This window comes from Anolis sagrei, chromosome 2 (genome assembly GCF_037176765.1).
Source record: "Anolis sagrei isolate rAnoSag1 chromosome 2, rAnoSag1.mat, whole genome shotgun sequence".
Classification (NCBI taxonomy): Eukaryota; Metazoa; Chordata; class Lepidosauria; order Squamata; family Dactyloidae; genus Anolis; species Anolis sagrei.
In genome coordinates, this window is record NC_090022.1 from 93,650,571 (window position 1) to 93,671,312 (window position 20,742).

General features: G+C 37.9%; 1 protein-coding gene across 5 annotated transcripts in view; it reads right to left on the reverse strand.

The window, feature by feature from the left end:
- Window positions 1-741: 741 nt before the first annotated feature.
- Window positions 742-20,742, reverse strand: part of RAPGEF6 (Rap guanine nucleotide exchange factor 6) — a 200,153-nt gene continuing 180,152 nt past the window's right edge. For 4 of the 5 annotated variants that reach the window (XM_067463697.1, XM_067463696.1, XM_060765245.2 and 1 more), the window contains 4 exons: window positions 18,564-18,792; window positions 14,824-15,335; window positions 8,336-8,647; window positions 742-5,869 (listed from right to left, as the gene is read on the reverse strand). In XM_067463697.1, the coding sequence (XP_067319798.1) occupies window positions 5,844-5,869; window positions 8,336-8,647; window positions 14,824-15,335; window positions 18,564-18,792 (1,079 nt within the window). In that variant the 3' untranslated portion in view covers window positions 742-5,843. The remainder of the gene's footprint in view (window positions 5,870-8,335; window positions 8,648-14,823; window positions 15,336-18,563; window positions 18,793-20,742) is intronic. The other variant, XM_067463698.1, reaches the window with a different exon arrangement.

Sequence of the window (20,742 nt, forward strand, 5' to 3'; positions counted from 1 at the left end):
GGCCACATCATGAGGAGACAGCAAAGCCTAGAGAAGACAATGATGCTGGGGAAAGTGGAAGGTAAAAGGAAGAGGGGCCGACCAAGGGCAAGATGGATGGATGGCATCCTTAAAGTGACTGGATTGGCCTTGAAGGAGCTGGGCGTGGTGACGGCCGACAGGGAGCTCTGGCGTGAGCTGGTCCATGAGGTCATGAAGAGTCGGAGACGACTGAACGAATGAACAACAACAATAGTTAGTCATCTAAAAGACAATGCAAACATTCATGTGGTACTCCTTTTAAAAGCTTCCAATACTTGATTTTCTGTTTCCTACATGAAAAAAGTAAGGATTTTTGCATGTTTTTCACTCTTGGCTTGTGGCAGCAATCATCATACAAGGCACTGATATGTAGTGATTGAACCCATGTATTATCTATACATTGGAGAGCACATAAGTACATGTGCATATGGAAAGGAGGAGGCTATCGCTTCCTACCATACTTAGAAACTCTGGTTAGCATTGCCCCTTCTGTGCCAACATGGCATGAAAGAAGAGACGGTGGTGTGAGAATCTGGCAGTATGGCAGAAGAGAGGAGCATGGAGGTCCTGTAGCTGCATGTAGCCTGGTGGGGCATGGGTTGTGTCTTCTTGCTCTTCATCAACACAGAAAACATTCAAATAAATAAACAAGTATGAGAGTGCAAACTAAAGAATGGCAATCAGGAAACTATCTAGATGAAAGAAAGCCACTCACAGTAATCCATGTTAAGTTTTTTTATTGGTTCCAACAACATTAGTAGATCGGATATTAAACAGTACTTTTAAACATTCTCTTAACCAAAAATATAACAAATATTTACAATCACTCGGTAAAAATACAAAAAGCATACAGAGGCACTGTCTTTCTAAAAGACATAAGTGTAAGAGGTATCAAAAAATAGAAGACAAACATTGCTTGTTACAGAATACTTTACAATCACTGACTTGTGCAGTTTTACAATTGCTATTGGAATACCATTACAACTGTGCAGTTTTTGCCCATATGCAAGATATCATTAATACCAAGCTAAACTGCATTCCATGTGTGTGTGTGTATGTATGTATGTATGTATGTGTGTGTGTGTGTGGATATATACATATATAGAAAATTAAAGACAAGACAATGACAAGAACAACTGGGGGGGAGTGGAGCTGAACAGAGCTGAACAGTTGATTTGAACAGTTGGCATTTATAAAACCTTGTGTATAACAAAGGAATATCCCTTTTATCTCAACTATGTTTTGAAGGCAACTGAAAAGTAGTTTTTTTTAAAAAAAATTACATTTCGGGACATGGTGTATTACAGGGGACCTATTACTGTGCTATTGCCTATAAATAATTTGTCAGAATGAAAGGTTGAATAAAAGAGGTTCCTAGTCTTCCCACTTTATTTACTTCTTGAAATTAACCAATTCTCATGCAATGCTCCTTTTCACATATTTAGAATCTCTGTGCTCTGCTTCAGAATCAGAGCTTCATGCATAAGCGCCTGAAGAAGTGCTTTCAAATAAGTGAAAATCATCTCCATCAGTGCTGTGTAGAAGCCTTCAACTTTTAGAAGAGGAAGGTGAGCCCTGAACCCTTTTTTCCAAGTGAAAACAGTTGATGGTTTTTGCTTTACCTTAGTGTTATATTAAGAGAAGTACAGTGAAACCCACAAGCACCCCAAAATCACTACTTTGGAAAACATCAGTATCTCTAAAGCAACACTTTTTCTACCCCAATGATTTCCACTTGTTCACAACACAGCTCAACATTATGAACTCAGCTTCATCAAAATGAGCTTGACTGACAAGCTTACATGATCTACAGGTCCCAGTTCTACTTACATTTGAAGAGAGAGGACCCTAAATCCAATTGTTAGCCCCAACTAGAATAGAAGCAGAGGATCATTTATGTGAGTCTACTTTTGAATTTAGGTCAAAGTTTCCTTGTTCATTTAACTATCTGGAGGGGGGAAATTACACTGATTTCATGTCTGAGGTTGGCACACATCCCTATAAAGATTATACTTGTTTCATTTGAGCCAGTGTCCTCACAATAATATACTAAAGAAAACATAAAGACTATGTACAGGGAGGAGGAGGCCATTTTAAAAACACATGAAGTAAGTTCGATTTGAACTAATAATAAATTGGGGGGGGGGGACAGAACATGAGAGGAGCATTGTGAATACATGACAAACAAAAATGACATTAAAAGCACAGAAAATTTCAAGAACTGATTTTAAAAGGTGATTCTGTTTCTGTCTCCAACTCAAGCCTTGTTGCATTTTGGCTAGTGTTCCTGATCAATGTGATCAATTGACTGAAGAAAAGCAAAACACACAAATGAAGATCAGAGCAAGGACAAAATGAGGCAACTCACACTGTGCAAATTTCAAGTCATTAAAAGAGTTCACTGACATGGATTATATACTATATGACCTCTGTATTAGGAAAACATGATTTAACAAGATGCACATTGTTTTTAAAACCAATGTACTTTAAAACGTTGTATTACTGATGCTGTCATTATGAAGACACCAAATATAAAACAAGAAATTGACTGGTTTAATGGATTTCAGATTAGAGGAACAGGCATTACATTTTGTCAACAACAAAAAATAAGGGGTAGTGGGTTTATAAATTGGGAAAGGAATAACACCTCCTGGGAGTAGACTTGGATCCTTTCGTTTTGCTCCAGGAAGCAGGAAAAAAAAATGAGGTTACTGAGACATTACATGATTGGCCTCAAGTTACCATGTATGTACCACTTCTTACACAATTTACAGAGCTAAGGCTTGTTTTAAGGATGGCCCCAGTCTTAGGTAGGCTTAGTACATCTGGGAGGAAGCACAAAAGCACAATAGCAGTGAGAGGCATTTTAAGTTCTTACTTTATCAGCAAGTGGAACAGGCAATGAGGTGTCCTCAGCTGAAGAGTAGCTTGTCCATTCTGCTAGGTGTCAGTTGTGTAAGAACCTTCAGAACCACATGTCCAACCATGTGCATATTTCCACCCTGTCTTTCCTATGGCTATCTAGGATTGTGGCTCATACAATCTACTGGGTTCCTATCATACATCAGTTTCACTGAAATCCACAAAAGCTGCAAAAAAGTGGACTTCCAAATTGGGAAAAACTAGCTGTGGATTGTGCCTACCTCTGCACTGCTGAAATCATAGATATCAACTCGAGTCAGATTTTCAAATTATTTCATTAACCAGTTTGTTTTCATTAAGGCCTTGAAAGCAAAGAGAGAGCGCAGGCTGATATCTCAACTACTTATTTTAGACACTTAAGGCTTGAGTGTGGCTATATAGTCAGCCAATTAAACTAGCTAGTTTCCCCGGTTCCTCCTATTACTTCCTGGTTTGTTCAAACATACTGCATGGTTAGCTGCACTGTCCTAAGTCAATATGGATAATGCACATAGAAGGCCTTAAGATTTTTATTATTTTTGGTACTTGTGTTTAGATGCCAGCAGAATATGCTGCATTTGCCTCACGCGCAAAAGAAAAGCTGAAACCTCTTTATAACTTGAAGTGTAAAAGTAAGTTACTCTGAGGCACCATTAAAAACTGACAAGCATCTTCCTTCTAGCTTAGATTGTAAACATTTACGATACTAAAATTTACAAGTAAACTTGAAATATACATTAACACATTCATGTCTATTTATAATATTTGACTGGACCATCATTATGTACTAGAGAGAGAAAAAGAAAAGTTTACTCCAGTTTTTCTTCATGAACTCTGGTTGGCTAAGTAAACTGCAACCACAGCTTAGCCTCACTGTAAACAGTCAGTGACTTTGCTTTGTATTTTACTTTTGCATACACATAGTCCACAGTTTTAGGAAAGCTGTAGCTCTGTAACATCAGGCAGGATGCTTTGGCTCTGAATAAGCACTTGGCATCAGAGTACAACAAACATTTTTTACAGTCAGTAGAAAAGTAGGATTATGTCTGTAGACACAATGGGCTTATGAGATCCTGAATACCTCTGAATCCAGCACCTAAATCTGGGATGAAGCAGAGGGCTTGATATTAGGCTACTACAGCATTTGGAGCAGTAACCCTGGCTCCTTCTGAGTGCTCCCAAATCTCAGAGCAACTGCACACATAATTGCTATCCATTCTTTCATCCAAAACTTATATTCTTGCTATTGGTAAGTTAAGGAGTAACTTCTGTGGGCTCTTGTGGATGGTAAAAAACCCCAACATATTTTATTGACTCTTTTAGGGCAGGTTATCCGATATGTACAGGCTCTATACCTAAAGCGTTCCATATCTATATGAACCAGTCTGGGTTAGTTTAGGAATTTAAACGCACTTGGCTGCAAAGATAGGAGAAGAAGTGTACAGTAGTCCACAGTGCAAATTGTCAAACTTAATGGTAACAGATCATGTGATGAGTTTTGCATCCATGTTATTGTCATTACAGAGAGGTCTGAAAGGTAAAGTGCAGAGCTTCATGGGAGCCAAGTCTCATAGGGGCTTAACAGCCAATGGATTCCAAACAGAAGGGTTTGTCCTGGATCCTATGCTTTTATATAAATGGGCAGTGCATCAGATCAGGTACAGGTCAAGTCCCAAGTGCGTTTGATGACTCAAAGGAAAAACTTTGTAGAAAACCTGATTTCTTGAGATTCAAGGTGAGATACAAGATTTTATGACTGATTATTAAGAGCAGATCCATGATCAAACCTTTCTTCCCATTATGTTTGAAATTTCCAAATGCCTTAGACTAGTTTCCCAAATAGCTTAACTTGGTGGGTGCTTTTCCAGTGCAAGTCTTGCTGAAGGAGAAACAGCTCAAAAACTAAGTATATAATTCACAAAAAGCTGATACCTCTTTGTGCTTTTTCTTTTATCTTTCCTTTTATAAAATATATGAAACAATGGGATTTGAGCCTCATGAGTTATCTGGTAGACATGCTGTACATACAACACAGACCATGAATAAGTTAGACTAAAGGGCATGAAACAAGATATGTTGAGAAAAAAGAACTGCATGTTCTTTTGTCACTTGATAGCGGAAAAGATGGCCACATGTATTTTACTGTACCGAAAATACAGGACCAACAGATGGCAGTATTCTACTGCTGCATTTATATTAAAGCACACTTAGTACATACATCAGGGGCTTGGCATTTTACAAGAGAGGTTTATGTTGCATTGTATAAACCTCTAGCTGCACTCATGAACATCCAGTTCCTCCAAAGTCCAAAGTGTACTGCTTAGCACAAGACATTTCATTTAGCAACTAATTTGTTGTCTTTCTTTATAAAAGCATTCACATTAGCCAACCAGAGCATTCCAATACACATATAAACAAACAAAAACTCTTTGATAAACTCCAAATTAATAAATTACTCTTCTGATTGCTGCAGAAATTTCCTTGGTTTTGCTGAAGTTTTTGCAGTTTTTATAATTACATAAAATAACATTCTTCAATGGAGAGCGAGAATGGTTCTAAAAGAGAGTGAGCCAAGTCGACTAAAATATTCTATCGATTTTCTAGAGAAGGATCCTTCCAAGGTGGCTCCAATGCATTAAATGTTAAGATTCTTCTGGATATTGATTTCAGCAGTAAAAGATCAGTATTCCTCAGATCAAGCTGTCTGTCCCTCTTGGATATAAATAGTTTTCTTAGGCTGTGGAACTGATCATAACAGACTGAAGTCCAAAATGACAATCCAGAGAAGTTCACCATATTATTCAGAATAGAAGCACAAGCAACATTTGGAAATCAATAGCAGCAAGCTGTCAGCTACAGCTAACAGTATTGTATGGTTCCTTCTTACGATGTTGTTGTGACTTTCACAGGAAGCTCAAAGGCTAGACAGCTGATACTTGTTCATCTTCTGTGAAACAAGAAAAAATACAGTAAAATGTCTATGTCATAGTCATGTAATATGGTCAATACCGTGAACATACCAAGTCTCATTTTATTATGATAGAAATTGGGTAAGCATGTAGGACTGGGTAGGTGTCTAATCCTCCTAAGGTTGGATTGCAATTCATATCGGCCTTAGCCTGCTTAGTGCATGGTGAATAATGCTGGGGATGTAGTCCAACATCGCCTGGAGGGCCACAATCTCCCTAATATAAGAGAACAATTATATGCCCTTCAGAAATGAAATGATTGAAAACGGGAACTATAGTAATGTAAGTGGTTAACATCATCATTTATAAGATAGCTTTTTAGCATATTTTTTAATAATATGCACACTCAATTTTTTTTTGGATTATCAAGTATGTTGCAAATTTATTAGCAGAATTTCAGTTAAAAGACACTTGCAATTCAGATAGCTGGGATTCTAGACAGTGACTGGTGGGTTTGATTGTTCCCACATTCTGCTCATGCTACAGAGTCAGCACAAGGACTTTCAAATGAGTATCCATATGACAAGGAAACAAGAAAGAGTTAAAATCCTACTGTACATACCCAAACAATAGTTGTCCTTCAGGTATGCCTTTGCAACTCAGTCATTTTTTGCAAGTGTGCAGTACACTAATGAAAGAGGGTATGGTGCTCCCCTTGATTTGAATAAGAGATGGAGCAACTTTGCATTATGCATTCTTGCCTAATCTACCTTATATTGATAGGCAAAGAATCATATATTTCCTAGAGGAAGGGCAAGATTTTAAACATGTAATATAGAAAGAAAACACAATGGATAGTTTTGTAATAGAAATTAGTGTATCCCAATGTGCTCTTTTAAGGGATGTGAGAGAGTAAAATTAATAGCAACCCAACACACGAAGCTTTAGAAATGCAACAAAAACATGCACATGTTGATTTCATATTTATGCAAGATGAGACACATGGTCACATATAATTATGCAGCTGCAGCCAGGGCCACACATTTGCTCACCCAAACTCCCACTCTTTTTAAAACACGTGACTATAAGTACAGCACAACTGCAAGCCTCTTCAGACAAGAATGTCAAATGATTTTAAAGTCAAAGAAGCATGTCAAATCACATCTGTGCCAAGATCCTGATCTCGTAAGCACAATCTCAGCGTGAAAGACGTTACAGTTCATGCATTCAATTAAAAATGGGGAAAATGTGCCAAACAAATGAATATCCCAACAGTGATAGAGAACAGAAGGTGGAATACAAATGGAATGAAAAGCAAAATTAAATTTGCGTGTTTTCATTAGTCAGGCCAGAAGCGAGGAAAAACACATAAAACCTCCACATTTGATTCCTTTTAAATCTTCAAGATTTTGTGAACCCACTCCATTAGAGTATGATCACTGAGATATAAAGGGCTCAGAACAGGGGTCAAGTACAAAGTACCAGGGTGGTCCAATTAGTGGGTCTCTCCAGGTTTCATTTTGCTCACTATGCAAAGTCTCAGCTGTCTTCAGTCTGAGAGCAATCACTTCAGAATCTTAAGTGGAGGAAATAATGGTCATTACTGTGCGACCAGACGCTATACTTTGTCACAACTCTGGCTGCATGGAGAGTAAGCTTTACTAGAGTCTACTTACAAGCTGTCTTGGGCTTTAGAATGCTCCATCTACCTAATATGAGAGGAAATGCTTAGCTTCGTCCTAAGAAAAAAAAACTAAAGAAGCACAGATATACACTGGGATTTTCTACATTCATCATGTAATATGAGGTCATGTGTTCATAATCCTACTCTTCCACAGGGCAAACTTCAGCCCTCCAGGTGTTTCGAACTTCAACTCCCAGAAATCCCAGCCAGCTTACCAGCTGTTATGAATTATGGGAGTTGAAGTCCAAGAACACCTGGAGGGCTGAAGTTTGCTCATGTTGCTCTACCATTTGTTCAGTAAGCCTTAACCTTGAGACCCCTGATGTTGCCAGACTTCAGCTTCTCAAACCCCAGCTACTATGGACCATGTTGGGGATTCTGGAGGTGGTGATCCAACAACATTTGGGACCACAAGTTAGGGACCACTGATATATGCTGTAAAGCAACTTTGAATTTAATATTATTATTTCCATTCTGAAATAGCTAAAACATTTTACTCTCCAGGGAGTTGTTTTTTCTTTGTTCTAAGTATTGTTCAAGGGTAAAAGCTCTGGACCACTCTGTGCATCGGTTTTATACTTGACTTTTTTGTAAAACATGCTGGTTAACCATTCACGCAGTGATACATTTGCTGAATTTTTAGGATTATTTGTTGTCGCAATAAGCATTTTGTAAAGCATATGTAAATGATTTAAAAGGAAAAGAATCACTGATGCACACTCAAGGTGTTCTCTGTGAGGTAAGACAGTTTACGCATTGCCCACACTTATAATTACATACGAATTTACTAAATAGCTATCAAAGGAGATCTTTAACATACCATCCTCTTCACTATTTGCGTCAGTCATATCTGTTAGCTTAGCATGGGCCGGCTGTTGGCTATGCCACTGAGGCATCTTCTTTGGAAAACAGGCCACTGGTTCGCTACTCAGAGGTGCGGAGGAGAGCCTAGAGAGCTTGCTATGCAGCATCTTTGACCTCTGAACCGCCACACTATAGTCTGGAGGTTTTAGATGTGGGTGGTGAGGTGATCCTTCTTTTATGTCCGCTAAAGAAATCCCCATATATCCTGGCGGGGTGGGCGGTGGTTCCCTATACCTATTGTCTTCCTTAGGTGAGGTGACACAGTACACTGGCACAAGAAATAAGCAATGGAAATGTTAATGAAAGAAACAAATGAAAAAAAGCATTTAAAAAAACAGTGAAATGTTACAATGACAAAAACTGAAAACAATAACAAAAAGTAAACGTAGAATCATTGCTTATAAAATGCCACTGGCAGGATTTTACATTAACTACTGGCACTAGTATAAGAAGCAGGATTACTAGGTTCGAGGAAAAGAAGTAATGTTTGACCCAAACAACTTGTAAATTGGCCATCAGCAATAGAAATGGCTATGTATTTGAACTTCCATATCACCTTCTATCCCAGGTTCCAAAGTTACCACAAATTCAAATGGGAATATAAAGCTTTCTTGCAGTGGGGAGAAAGGACTAGAAATACATTTATACAATGCAAAAAGCCATCCAATAATATGTGACACAAACTTTGGCAGCTACTTGTACTTATTTATAACTTCCATGTAGATAGAAATGATGCCTACTTAAGCACTGCATGCCAACTACTCTATTTTTTTTTTTTTTGGTTTTACTGAATGCCATTTGAAATCAGTTCAACTGACCCTGTAGCTGAAAAGCTGATCCCTCACAGTTCCTTCAAAAAATAACATACATGTAAGATTAAATCTGTCTTGAGTTATTATACAGAACCTGTTCTCTGAAGAGGTCATTAACCAAAGGAAAGCTCTTCCATGTTCCATTGTTATATGTATTCCATCCATGTGCTTAAGTGGCACTCTTACTTTTTATATACCGTATATACTCGAAGATAAGTCGAGTTTTTCAGCCCTCAGCTTGTAATGGGGTCAAGCCAGGCAGTGGAACTTGGAGGCCATTGCTTGCAATGTATGATAAATTTCTCTGTGAGTTTTCATTTCCAAAGCCTCCTTCACTTTTCCTCCCAGGCTGGAGTTGCCCATTTGAGCCAAAAGAGAGGGAGGAGGGAAAGGAGATATATTTCATTTTCTCCTTGTTTGTATGGCTGTCTTTCAAACCCATCCAATTTCCTGGCTTTTTTGGCAAAGAAACCAGAAGTGATCTTCCTGATGCAGAAGAAGCAATATCTATTTCATTTCTTCCCAGTGTTTACAAAAGAAAATAAAGATCTACATTTGGACAAGTCAGCAACAGGAGTATAATTTTTTTATTCTTAAGAAAACAAAAATGGGAGGGAGTTTTTAAAAGCCTTTTCAGGCAACTTTTTAGTTTGAAAAGGGGAGAAATAAAATAAAATAGGTGGGAAAGGGGAGGAGAAAAGAGGCCAATTTTTTAAGGAGGTCTTTGCTTGCATTTCTTCCCCAAAGATTGTAAATAATATATAGATTTCCCTCTAGAAATCTTTGCAAGCCCTATGTAACTAAATATCTGTATCTATCTATATAGATTATTTTTATATATGAATTTTCCCCTCACATGTTTGCAAGTCTCTGCAATTCCTATATATAGATATTGATAAATATACAGAGGTACCTGTATATCTGTGTGTATATGTATGTGTGTGCGCATATATATATGTGTGTGTGTGTGTGTGTGTGTATGAATTTCCTATATATAATTTATCTATATAGAGAGAGATGTCTAGCTAGATATATATGAATATAGATATATAGGGCTTGCAAATATTACAGGGGAAAATGCACACACAAATGTATATAGCCATGTCTAGATAGATATGAACATAGATCTAAAGGGGTTGCAAATATTGCAGGGGAAATACACACACACACACACACACACACAGCTAGCTAGCTAGATATAAACATAGAAATATAGGTCTTGCAATTATTGCAAGAGGGAAATGCACATATATAGATGATTTGCAAACGTTTCAGGGGGAAATGCATATGTGAAATTAGTATATATAATTATAGATCTATATATAGCTCTGCATTGCTTATATAGGCATTGAATGCTTGTCTGTTACTATGTTGGAAGCTGTCTCCATGAGGAGGCAGGGTGGGATACAAATGAAGTTGTTGTTGTTATTATTATTATTATTATTATTATTATTATTATTATTAATGCTATTATTTGTTAATTTGTATACTTTTTAATGTGTTTTATATTAACTGTTAATTGGTTTAAACTGAGGGGATGCTTTTATAGTTTTATTATTGATTTTACCAGCATTGAATTCTTGCTGGAGTTGTAAGCCGCCTTGAATCCCCTGAGGGGTGAGAAAGGCGGGGTAGAAATGAAGTAAGTAAATAAATAAATTATAAAGTTATTGTTGATACCATATTGATTTTGTTGACTACTTTTCCACTTACAGAGCTAGTTTATTGTTTTTCTTTGAAATACAGTAAATATTCAAAAACATTTAGCCTACTGATGCCTCAATTAATGTAATTTTATAGGTATGTATTTTTATTTTGAAATTTACCAGTAGGTGCTGCATTTCCCACCCTACACTTATACTTGAGTCAATAAGTTTTCCTAGTTTTGTGTGTGTGTGTGTGTGTGTGGTAAAATTAGGTGCCTTGGCTTATATTCAGGTCGGCTTATACTCAAGTATATACTGTACTTAATTTCTGGGAGCAAGGGAGGACAACATAATGTGCAAATTACAACAAATTACAACAGTTGATATAATACAATCAGTTTTGCAGTCAAGATCCTTCTGAAAAATAAGTTGCACCTCCAGGATAATTGTATCAGTGTATACTTATTATTGAGCCATCATATTCTCAGTAGTAGCATCAATTGACTTGGTAGAGGTGGTTCATTGGCTGCTGCCTATATTAACAAGGGAACAAGCATAGCTTTGGTCTGTATGAGCATAGGGTTGTTCTTTACCACTCCCCATTCTGCCAGGAGAGATTTAGATTTTTGGGAGAAAGAGATGGAAACAAATTGGGGTACATGGGTGAGAATCTGTATAGAGGGTAACTTTGACACCCTGATTTCATACATTATTGGTATGTGATCTCTTAAAAGATTACCTACAAAGGAATAGAGCCTTTTCAATAATTTATCAATGTTCAACTTGCCATCATGCAAACTGTATTGATTCAGTTAGTTATAAAATATCTGAACTTAGACCTTGCCAACTTTCAGACTACGTCAGACTACTTCATTCTCACTTTCTACTGTGATTTTACTAAATCCTATGCAATTTAATCTAAGATGAAAAAGAGGTATTTGAATGCAAATTTATTATCCAAATAAAATTGAGAGGAATTCCTCTAAAATTAGTTAATTGTAGCATCACAGTAGGAATTCCAAAAAGCTATCCAACTCTTAATTTGCCTTTTAGTATCAAATTTATTTAGATAGTAGAAGGTCATTTCTGTAATTGTGAACACATTCATATGTATGTCATACCAAACTTACAGGGAGTATCTAATGTTTCGGGGGAAATGTCTGAAGAAAAAGACCGATGGAAATTAAAACTGAGAGAAGAGATAGGGATAAGTGACTGGCTCTGTTACCTCCAATTGCATGGTAAGTCTAGGAAATATGTTAAAGTAGGGTTTGCTAACAGAAAATCGATGTTGGAAGGTATCCTTGAGAAGAGGAATAAGGGCTTAGTTTCTAGATTAAATAAATATATATTAGAATGCAATCTAGAGGACAACCAAATAAAAATAGCTATAATCTCCTAGGCTAAAGACCTAAGGTGAAATATTGATCTGGAGAATTGGGAGCATCTTTGGGAAACTGGATTTAAATTCTCAATAACTGGCTCAATCATAGAAGATATTTTACAGATGTTATATAACACTAGAGACAATAGTTAAAATGGATAAAACCCAGCTAAGGGAATGCTGGCTGTGTAAGATGCAGAAAGGGCACCTTCCTCCACATTTGATGGACCCGTAGGATGGTACAACATTTTTTGGGAAGGAAACAAACAAAATGATTACGAATAAGATTTAAAAAATCTAGAAATGTGCCTTTTAGGAATATTTCGAGATAAAATTAGTAAAGGAGATGAGGAAAATTTTCAATTAGCAAAATAATTGAAAGGTGAAAAAGAATTATCTAAAAAGGATTGGAGAGAAAAGTTATTAGATTATATACAAATGGGCATAGTATCTGGGAAGGAAATAAGGAAGAGTTTGTTTAAAAATGGAGGCTGGCATTGGAATACCTGGAAAGGAAGACAAATGTGGACTTCAAAATAGCCACAAGGGGAATTTACTAAAGTAGATATAAGGGTAGATTTTATTAGATATGGGACTCATAGTGAGTAGTGTTAGAAGGCATGTGTGGTGGGTTCATGGGTGGGGGTAAGAGGGGAAAGATTGGATAGAATATTGCAATGTAATGACATACCTGTATTAGATGTATTTGTCTATCTCTAGATGTTTCTCCTTTTTATATTTTGTATCCCATTAATTTCACTCAATTAAAAAGTTTGTGTGTGTGTGTGTGTGTAGAATTATCTCTTCTGGCAGGCCTTCCAAGTCAATTTAAAGTTGTGAATTTTAACTTACATTTTATTGGTACATTTTAAGCTACATTTTACCTGTGTGTATTTGTTAATCAATGTTAATATTGCTTTGTTTTATTTCACTGTTTCAACTATGTTGTACCCCACCTCAAGCTCCAAGGAGAGGCGGGTGATTAATAATAATAGCAATAATAATAATAATCATCATCATCATCATACTGAATAATGCCGCTGCCTTACGATCATCATAGAAAAAGTGTGTGAAGGCAGGCTGCAGTCAGACCCTTAGGCTTAGCTTTCTAATAACTAGAATGAATTCCGTTGCTGAATCTAGCTTCCTAGTTTCCCAATACTTTATCTAACTAGTACCTGCACATATTCCAGAATACAACTTCAATTGGCTGTGCTGGCTGAAGATGAGAACATTTGTAACCCAAAACCTCTAGAAAATGCCAGATCTTGAAAAGATAGATGCTCTATATATTAATGCATAAGTGTGTAAATTTTAGTAAAAAACAAAACAAAACCCAAAACTGGGTTGACTTATCCACAGCTCAATGCAAGTACTGTACTATAACTCTTATTTTAAAAAAAGTACCATCCATTTTTAAGCCAATCCCAGGAGAACCTAAAAAAAACAACCCACTGGCCCCTTTTCCTCTACTCTCTCCACACTGCTTCTGGACCAACCAAAGGCGGGCCCCTGAGACAGCATTGACGCCCGACTTATCCCAGGTCATATCAAAATCAATAATTCTGGTCCCCAAATCCTCCCTCAACTTATACATGAGTATATACAGTATGTAAAGAACACCAACTAGTGTACTCATCTTCAACTAGTAATGGTGTCTTGTCAGCACATACACACACACAATTTATAACTGCGCTTTGAAAATTCATGGATGCATATTTCATTTTGCCTCTGTGCCTCGAATTATTATGGCAGGTTCCCATATACAACACAGTTTGAAATTCAATCAGCTCCTGATTTAAAGTTTAAAAAACCAAACAGAAACCAGTGACTTAAAGGCAGATTTCCCCCCTGATGTAACAGTAACACACCTCTTTTTTTGAAAAAAAGGAAAAAAAGTGTGACTAACACGCACTGAATTACAGCATTTTCTTCCACCATGTTGTGATGCACTGGTAAAGCCCAAAGGGCATGAAAATTGGCCCTTGCTCCCCATGCAGTTGGGCAACCCAATGTAAATATTTTCTAAAATGAAAACAATATGCAGTCTCTGCACAATTAAGCTGTCATTTTATGTCATATCCTCCAGTTTCAAAAAGTAGCGTATTTTGGAGATGGAGTGATCTTCCCTAGGATATGCAGTGTTTGGATGATGGCCAATCTGATGACAACTATGCACAACTCCTGAAGGCAAGGGAAAGAAGCAGGCAATGTTTAATGGATGGAGGCAGGCTTGCAGTCTGGATTCACTCACCAGACACTTTCTACCCCATATAATACATAAGTGCTCAAAGAGACTATTTTTTTTTTTACTTATTAGAAAGAAAGCTGCAAGAAACCCCTCTCTGTTGCATAAGCCTACTCCCCTTGCTGTAAGGCAATAAAAAGTATGCTCTTTTATAAACTTTTAAATTGCAAGCCGGCTACTAAGGAGGTCTAGAAACATTTCATTCTGAGGATACATTTGACTGAAAACATATGTACAAAGTAGCTTTTTAACATGCAATTCAGCCCCCAGATCTGGTGATGTCATTTCTTAACAGCTTAATAATATAACATATAACAGATGCGGGAGCTTCCTTGGACTTTTAATTTAGCTTACCTATGAGGCCTTTCTCTGTACTTGATGTGACAGTTTTATATGTTGCATCATTCTCTGCTTTGGAGTCCAAAACCTCGGTCTGTTCCACTGTTAAACTGTCAAGTCCTCTTCGTTTTACTGTTCCATAGTTTGCCTCATGTGCATCAGACAGAGAACTTGATGAAGCCCAGCTTTGCCGGGATTGATCAAAGTCCACACCATCTTTGGATTGCCTGCTGCTGCTGGAGTGAAGGTGGGACTGCAAATGTGTCTCTTCAGGACAACAACTTGATGGTTCTACCTCAGCTATGGCCCTTTCTAAATGAGTGTGGCGGTAAGAATTTAAGAGATCCCATCCCTTTTGGTTCTGGATATTTTGGAAGTTGTCATGAGAGCTACTAGAACAAGAGGTCCAGCTTCCACGACCACTGTCTGCTGCTTCTATTGTGATGTGCTCATGGGAAATCTCTTCTGTACTCATGGAAGATGGGACAGGCAGTCCCCGGATCACCGGAAGTCTAGGAAGCTGCCAACTGAAACAGAAGACAAAACCATTGAGGTAGGAAGCAAAAAACAGTGAGTAACAGAATATAGGAGCTGCTCAGTGTTGAAAATATCCAGTGTTAAAGGAAACCTGTAAAAGTTTCACTTGACTTTAACAAGCATTTCACAACTGACCAAGTACAACATTTTTCTAAACTATGAACATTTTAAAAATGTCATGCCAGTTACATCATAAATGGAAATGTGACTACAACATCAGTTGTAAGCACTGATTACTTCGGTTAGGTCCATACAGAATTCTTATCTATGAGTTTTTTTTTAAAAAAAGATAAGATTTCTTGAGAGAGTCAGTGATGGTTAACATGTAGTACATTCATCATATTTGACAGAGTCAAGTCACAGTCATACACCATAGCGTTATCTGGTTACAAGTTAAAAACAGCAGTGTAAGTCAACTCCTTTTTCAGATATGCTAAAACACAAATGATGTTAGGAAGTACATCAGTGTTTCCCCCCCTTTAACTAGAGATATAAAATATGTCAAATGGAGCACTGAGACACTTATATTTTTGGTGAAGAGACCTCAGCTGGGTTAACACATATCTACAGCTTGGGTCCAAGTTATTTGAAGGGCTATATTTCTCCTTATGAGCCTATTAGAACACTGTCATTGGGAGAGGTCCTTCTCACTGTCTCACTACCCTCTCAAGCTCCTTTGGTAGGAGTAAGGTAGAGGGTCTTTTCAGGAGGCATTCTGCTGCCAGACTGGAATCCCCTCCCTAGAAATCAGGATGGTCCCATCCCTGCATGCCTTTCGAGGCAGGTAAAAATGCAACTCTGTCATTGGGCATATGTGAAATGATGATATGTGAACTGCTCTGTATGGAGTGAGTGGGATTTGGGAGAGGGGACTGTGTAGTTTTTCAGTGTGGTTTAAAAAGTATTTTAATATTTTTGTGCTCTATGACACATAGGATTTAACTTTTGCAAAAGTTTTATATTCACATTTTAATGCATTTGCTCTGCCTTACTTATATTGTGTCATGTTTGTTGTTAGGCACCTTGAATCCCTGCATCAGGAAAAATCTGGATGCAAACTAAGAAACTCAACCGAAAATTTAGTGAAAATTAGTTATCAACACCCCAGTACAGCCTTTTGAATGGAAAAAGGTAGTTTCTAATTATAAATGTGTGCAGTTTGGCCATAAAAAAAAATTCCTGGGACAAATGAACATGCACAAACATTTCTGAACCAAAAACAGTAAACAAAAATGCTGGTAAAGAAAGGAAACATTCCAAAAGCTCTGACACAGTATGAAACAACACAGAACTGGTATGTATGATCTTTTTCTTTCTTTCTGTTAAAAAAAAAATCAGTATAGGTCCCTAGGGCTATTTCCTGAAGGCACATAATGTAACAGCCTTGAAAGGGATAAATGCAATATGAAGTAAGCCCTGTCTACTGATTGAGAACCTCATCTTTGTTAGCTTGAGTTCAATAGAAGGAAGATGGGACCAAAACTGCATAACACATAAATAAACAGGACAATTTGCTCTTCTGCATTTTAGCAGTTAGTTCAATGCACATCACTATGTTCAGACAGAACTGATTGGATTGCATGAGGCACATATCTCTATTCCGCTTTGGTTAGACCACACCTGGAATATTGTGTCCAATTCTGGGCACCACAACTGAAGAGAGATATTGACAAGCTGGAATGTGTCCAGAGGAGGGTGACTAAAATGATCAAGAGTCTGGAGAACAAGCCCTATGAGGAGCGACTTAAGGAGCTGGGCATGTTTAGCCTGAAGACAGGCCCATAGCCAGGATTTCATTTGGGGGGGGGGGGGGGCTGAGTCTGCGTGAAAGAGGGTTTACCCTAGCAAACCTTTTGTATCATTACCTCAATACCCCCATGCATATGGGATATATTGAGTATGGTGATCACATCATGATATGAATAAACATAACAGTTTAAATAATGCACCAGTAAGGCCTTTTTGCGAACCACCATGAGAATTTCGGGGGGGGGGGGGGGGGCTGAAGCCCCTCAAGCCCCCCCCCCCCCCCCGGCTACATGTCTGCCTGAAGAAGAGAAGGATGAGAGGAGATATGATAGCCATGTATAAATATGTGAGAGGAAGTCACAGGGAGGAGGAAGCAAGCTTGTTTTATGCTTCCTTGGAGACTAGGACGCGGAACAAACTACGGGAGAGGAGATTCCATCTGAACATGAGGAAGAACTTCCTGACTGTGAGCCATTCAGCAGTGGAACTCTCTGCCTCGGAGTGTGGCGGAGGCTCCTGCTTTTGAAGCTTTTAAACAGAGGCTGGATGGCCATCTGTCAGGGGTGATTTGAATGCAATATTCCTGCTTCTTGGCAGGGGGTTGGACTGGATGGCCCATGAGGTCTCTTCCAACTCTTTGATTCTATGATTCAATGGCACCTTGCACAGATCACCAGGTACCTCTTTGTACACTATGTAGACAAGTTTTTAAAAAAAAATAATAAAAAGCAAACATTAAAACATTTTCTCTAGACAGCTAGGCAACATCCTATGCAGACATGTCCAATCATTAAGTCCATCAGTGTAAAAAATTTAAAGATGTTTAGCATTATTGCATTCCAAACTTCAGCATCACATTAACTGTATGTGCTAGGAAACCCATTTGAAAAGGAGTTAAGGTTGGTAAAAAATATCCCATGCCCCAGAGGCTTCACTGAGATCTGGCATATCCATTCTGCTGGTAGCAGCTAACCCCTCACAGAAGAGAGGGAACTCAAGTTTTGACAACATGCCTTAGGCCTATGCCTGGAAGCAAATTTCAGACTTGTGTAACACCACTATTAAAATACTTATCACGAACAACTGCAGTCATGCTGTACATTGAATGGGAATGCATTTTAAGCAGCAAGGCATTTTAGGTTCATGATGATAACATCTTCAAACAGTCAATACCTTGTGCTACACCAGAAGCAATTTATTTAAATCCCATAGCAGTAATGTACTTTCTTCGATGTGCATTAATATATCAATTTATGGCTTGCCAATACAAGGAGAATCATCACCTGCTTAAAATGTGAAACCTGAAATTCCCTGAGGAGGGAGCATGTCGCATTCTCCTTTAAAGTGCTAAAAGCTTTTCAGCAGGCTAATAATACCTGTAAGCATAATAGTTATGCCAGCAACTGTTAATGATTTAAATATATAATCGTCACACTTCTCTTGTCATGGATCAGTCAATCAACTCTTACCCAGGGCATGTCTGGCTGTACTCTGAGGATGGCAGAAGGTGGTCTTTCCTTTCTGCTGTTCCCACTGAATCTATCACCACCAGTGCCTGAGGCAGACATCTCTCATCCTGAAGAGCTGCAGACATAGAGTCAGCAGAACAGTTGCTCACGATGCTAGACCGGGAAGAGATCTCACTGTGGCTGGAATCAGAGAAATTCTCAGATTTGGCAGACGGTATCAGGGCATAGCCTACAACATGACAGGAGAAGAAAAGGATTTAAAGGGGAAAGGGATTCGTATGGCTTTTTAATTAAGAAATACATGTTACCACATTACATAGGAGAAATACTTTCTAGTATCATCCATCTGTCATGATGCTTTTGCTCCCACTCCCAGTATTTATGATACAGGGCTTTATTCATTATGATCACAAAATGGAAAGTTGCCTCTCTTATGACAAACAAACAGTTAAAATTTGTTTAAATTATAAAACTAGTGGGAAGAGTCAAGTAGCTAGTTCACAGCTAGTTCTCAATAGCTAATTCAGAGATTGCACAGCTAGTTCACAGCACTGAATAGCATTCAAATTGAAACTTTTCTTTTTGTTCAGTCCTACCTTATCTGGAAGTAACTGCATATTTTGGTTTGGGTTCATTTCCCAAAATAAGGAAATAAGCCTCATATTTGTGTGTATTCCTAGATTCAGTCTGAACCTGGACACTCAGGTTTATCAGCTGCCAGGAGTACATTTCCACATTTGAAGCCAGTATGTCAATTAGTTGGCATTCCTACGGAAGTCTGATTTGACCATGGTAACATATGCCTTTAGGTGTGCCCTCTTTACATTACAATTATATGCTACAGATGGATCTTTCCTTCCACACAGAGCACACTATTCTTTTGTGACAGGACCTTCACTGAGCCTGAGTCCCCTTTGGGGTGAGAAGGGCGGGATATAAATGTCATAATAAATAAATAAATAAATAAATAAATATTGGCATTCACTTTGTTTCCAAGTTCAAATCAAAGTACTACCTATGACCAAAAATGTTCTATATAGCCCCTATGGAAGGCATTCTGAAAAAGCTTACCTTCCCCTATGCGCCTGCCTGAATACTTTTAAGATCTACAACTGATGTTTTTCTCTTGATTCTGCCACTCTGAAAGGAACATTTACTGAGGAAGCAAGGAAGGACTTTCCCTGCTGATGCTCCCAGACACCAGAATTTTCTTAAGGAGGCTAGATTGAATTCCTTCTTGCTGTCCTTTTGTCAACATCCTTTTAATTCCAGCAGGTTTTGAGTACATATTGTTTTATAAGAAAAGGGCATTTTTGCAGTAAGCTGTGCTACTTTTATTCTTTGTGATTAAATAAATGTTTTGATTGGTGGTATAACTTTTTATTTGTAAGCCACTTTGAATACTAGCTTTGAAATGAAGGATGTTTTGGGTATGTGAAAGGGAAATGCAAATTGAACTCTCATGATTTCTCTAAGCCAATGGTTCTCAACATGAGGGTCCCCAGGTGCTTTGGCCTACAACTCCCAGAAATCCCAGCCAGTTACCAGCTGTTAGGATTTTTGGGAGTTGAAGGCCAAAACATCTGGGGACCCACAGGTTGAGAACCACTGCCAAAGCAGATACAGAAAGCACAAAGGTTAAGACAATGTAGTAAAATCTCATGGTCAACTAGAGAGGATATGTAATTTTGTGTTTCACTGCCATGCTATTTTATTTTAAACTCGGATTGTAACCTACATTTTGGAATGGTAGAATATTGATAATTGCATTTTATTAAAGTCAGGTTTCTGTATGTGAGGCATTACTTTGAGTCGCCTGATGGCTGAGAAGAGCAGTATACAAGTAAAGTAAGTAAATAAATAAATAAGTAAATAAATAAATAATTTTGCCTTCATTGTGTTGGGAATCGCTTTGAGTCCCCTGCTGAGGTGAGAAAAGCGGCATACAAGTGAAGTCAATAAATAAAATAAAAAATAGAATATTGCTGAATTCTCTTTATTCCTGCTGTCCATATCTGTCCACTTTCTTCCACTGAGGAACACATTATGGCCCCGATCCTATTTGTTAATCTTAATTAGACACACTGAAACATTGTGATTTACACAAGCTATGCATCATTCAATTATAATTCATTGAGCAGGTCTACTCTAGTTGCGGCCAACCAACAGAATTGAGATC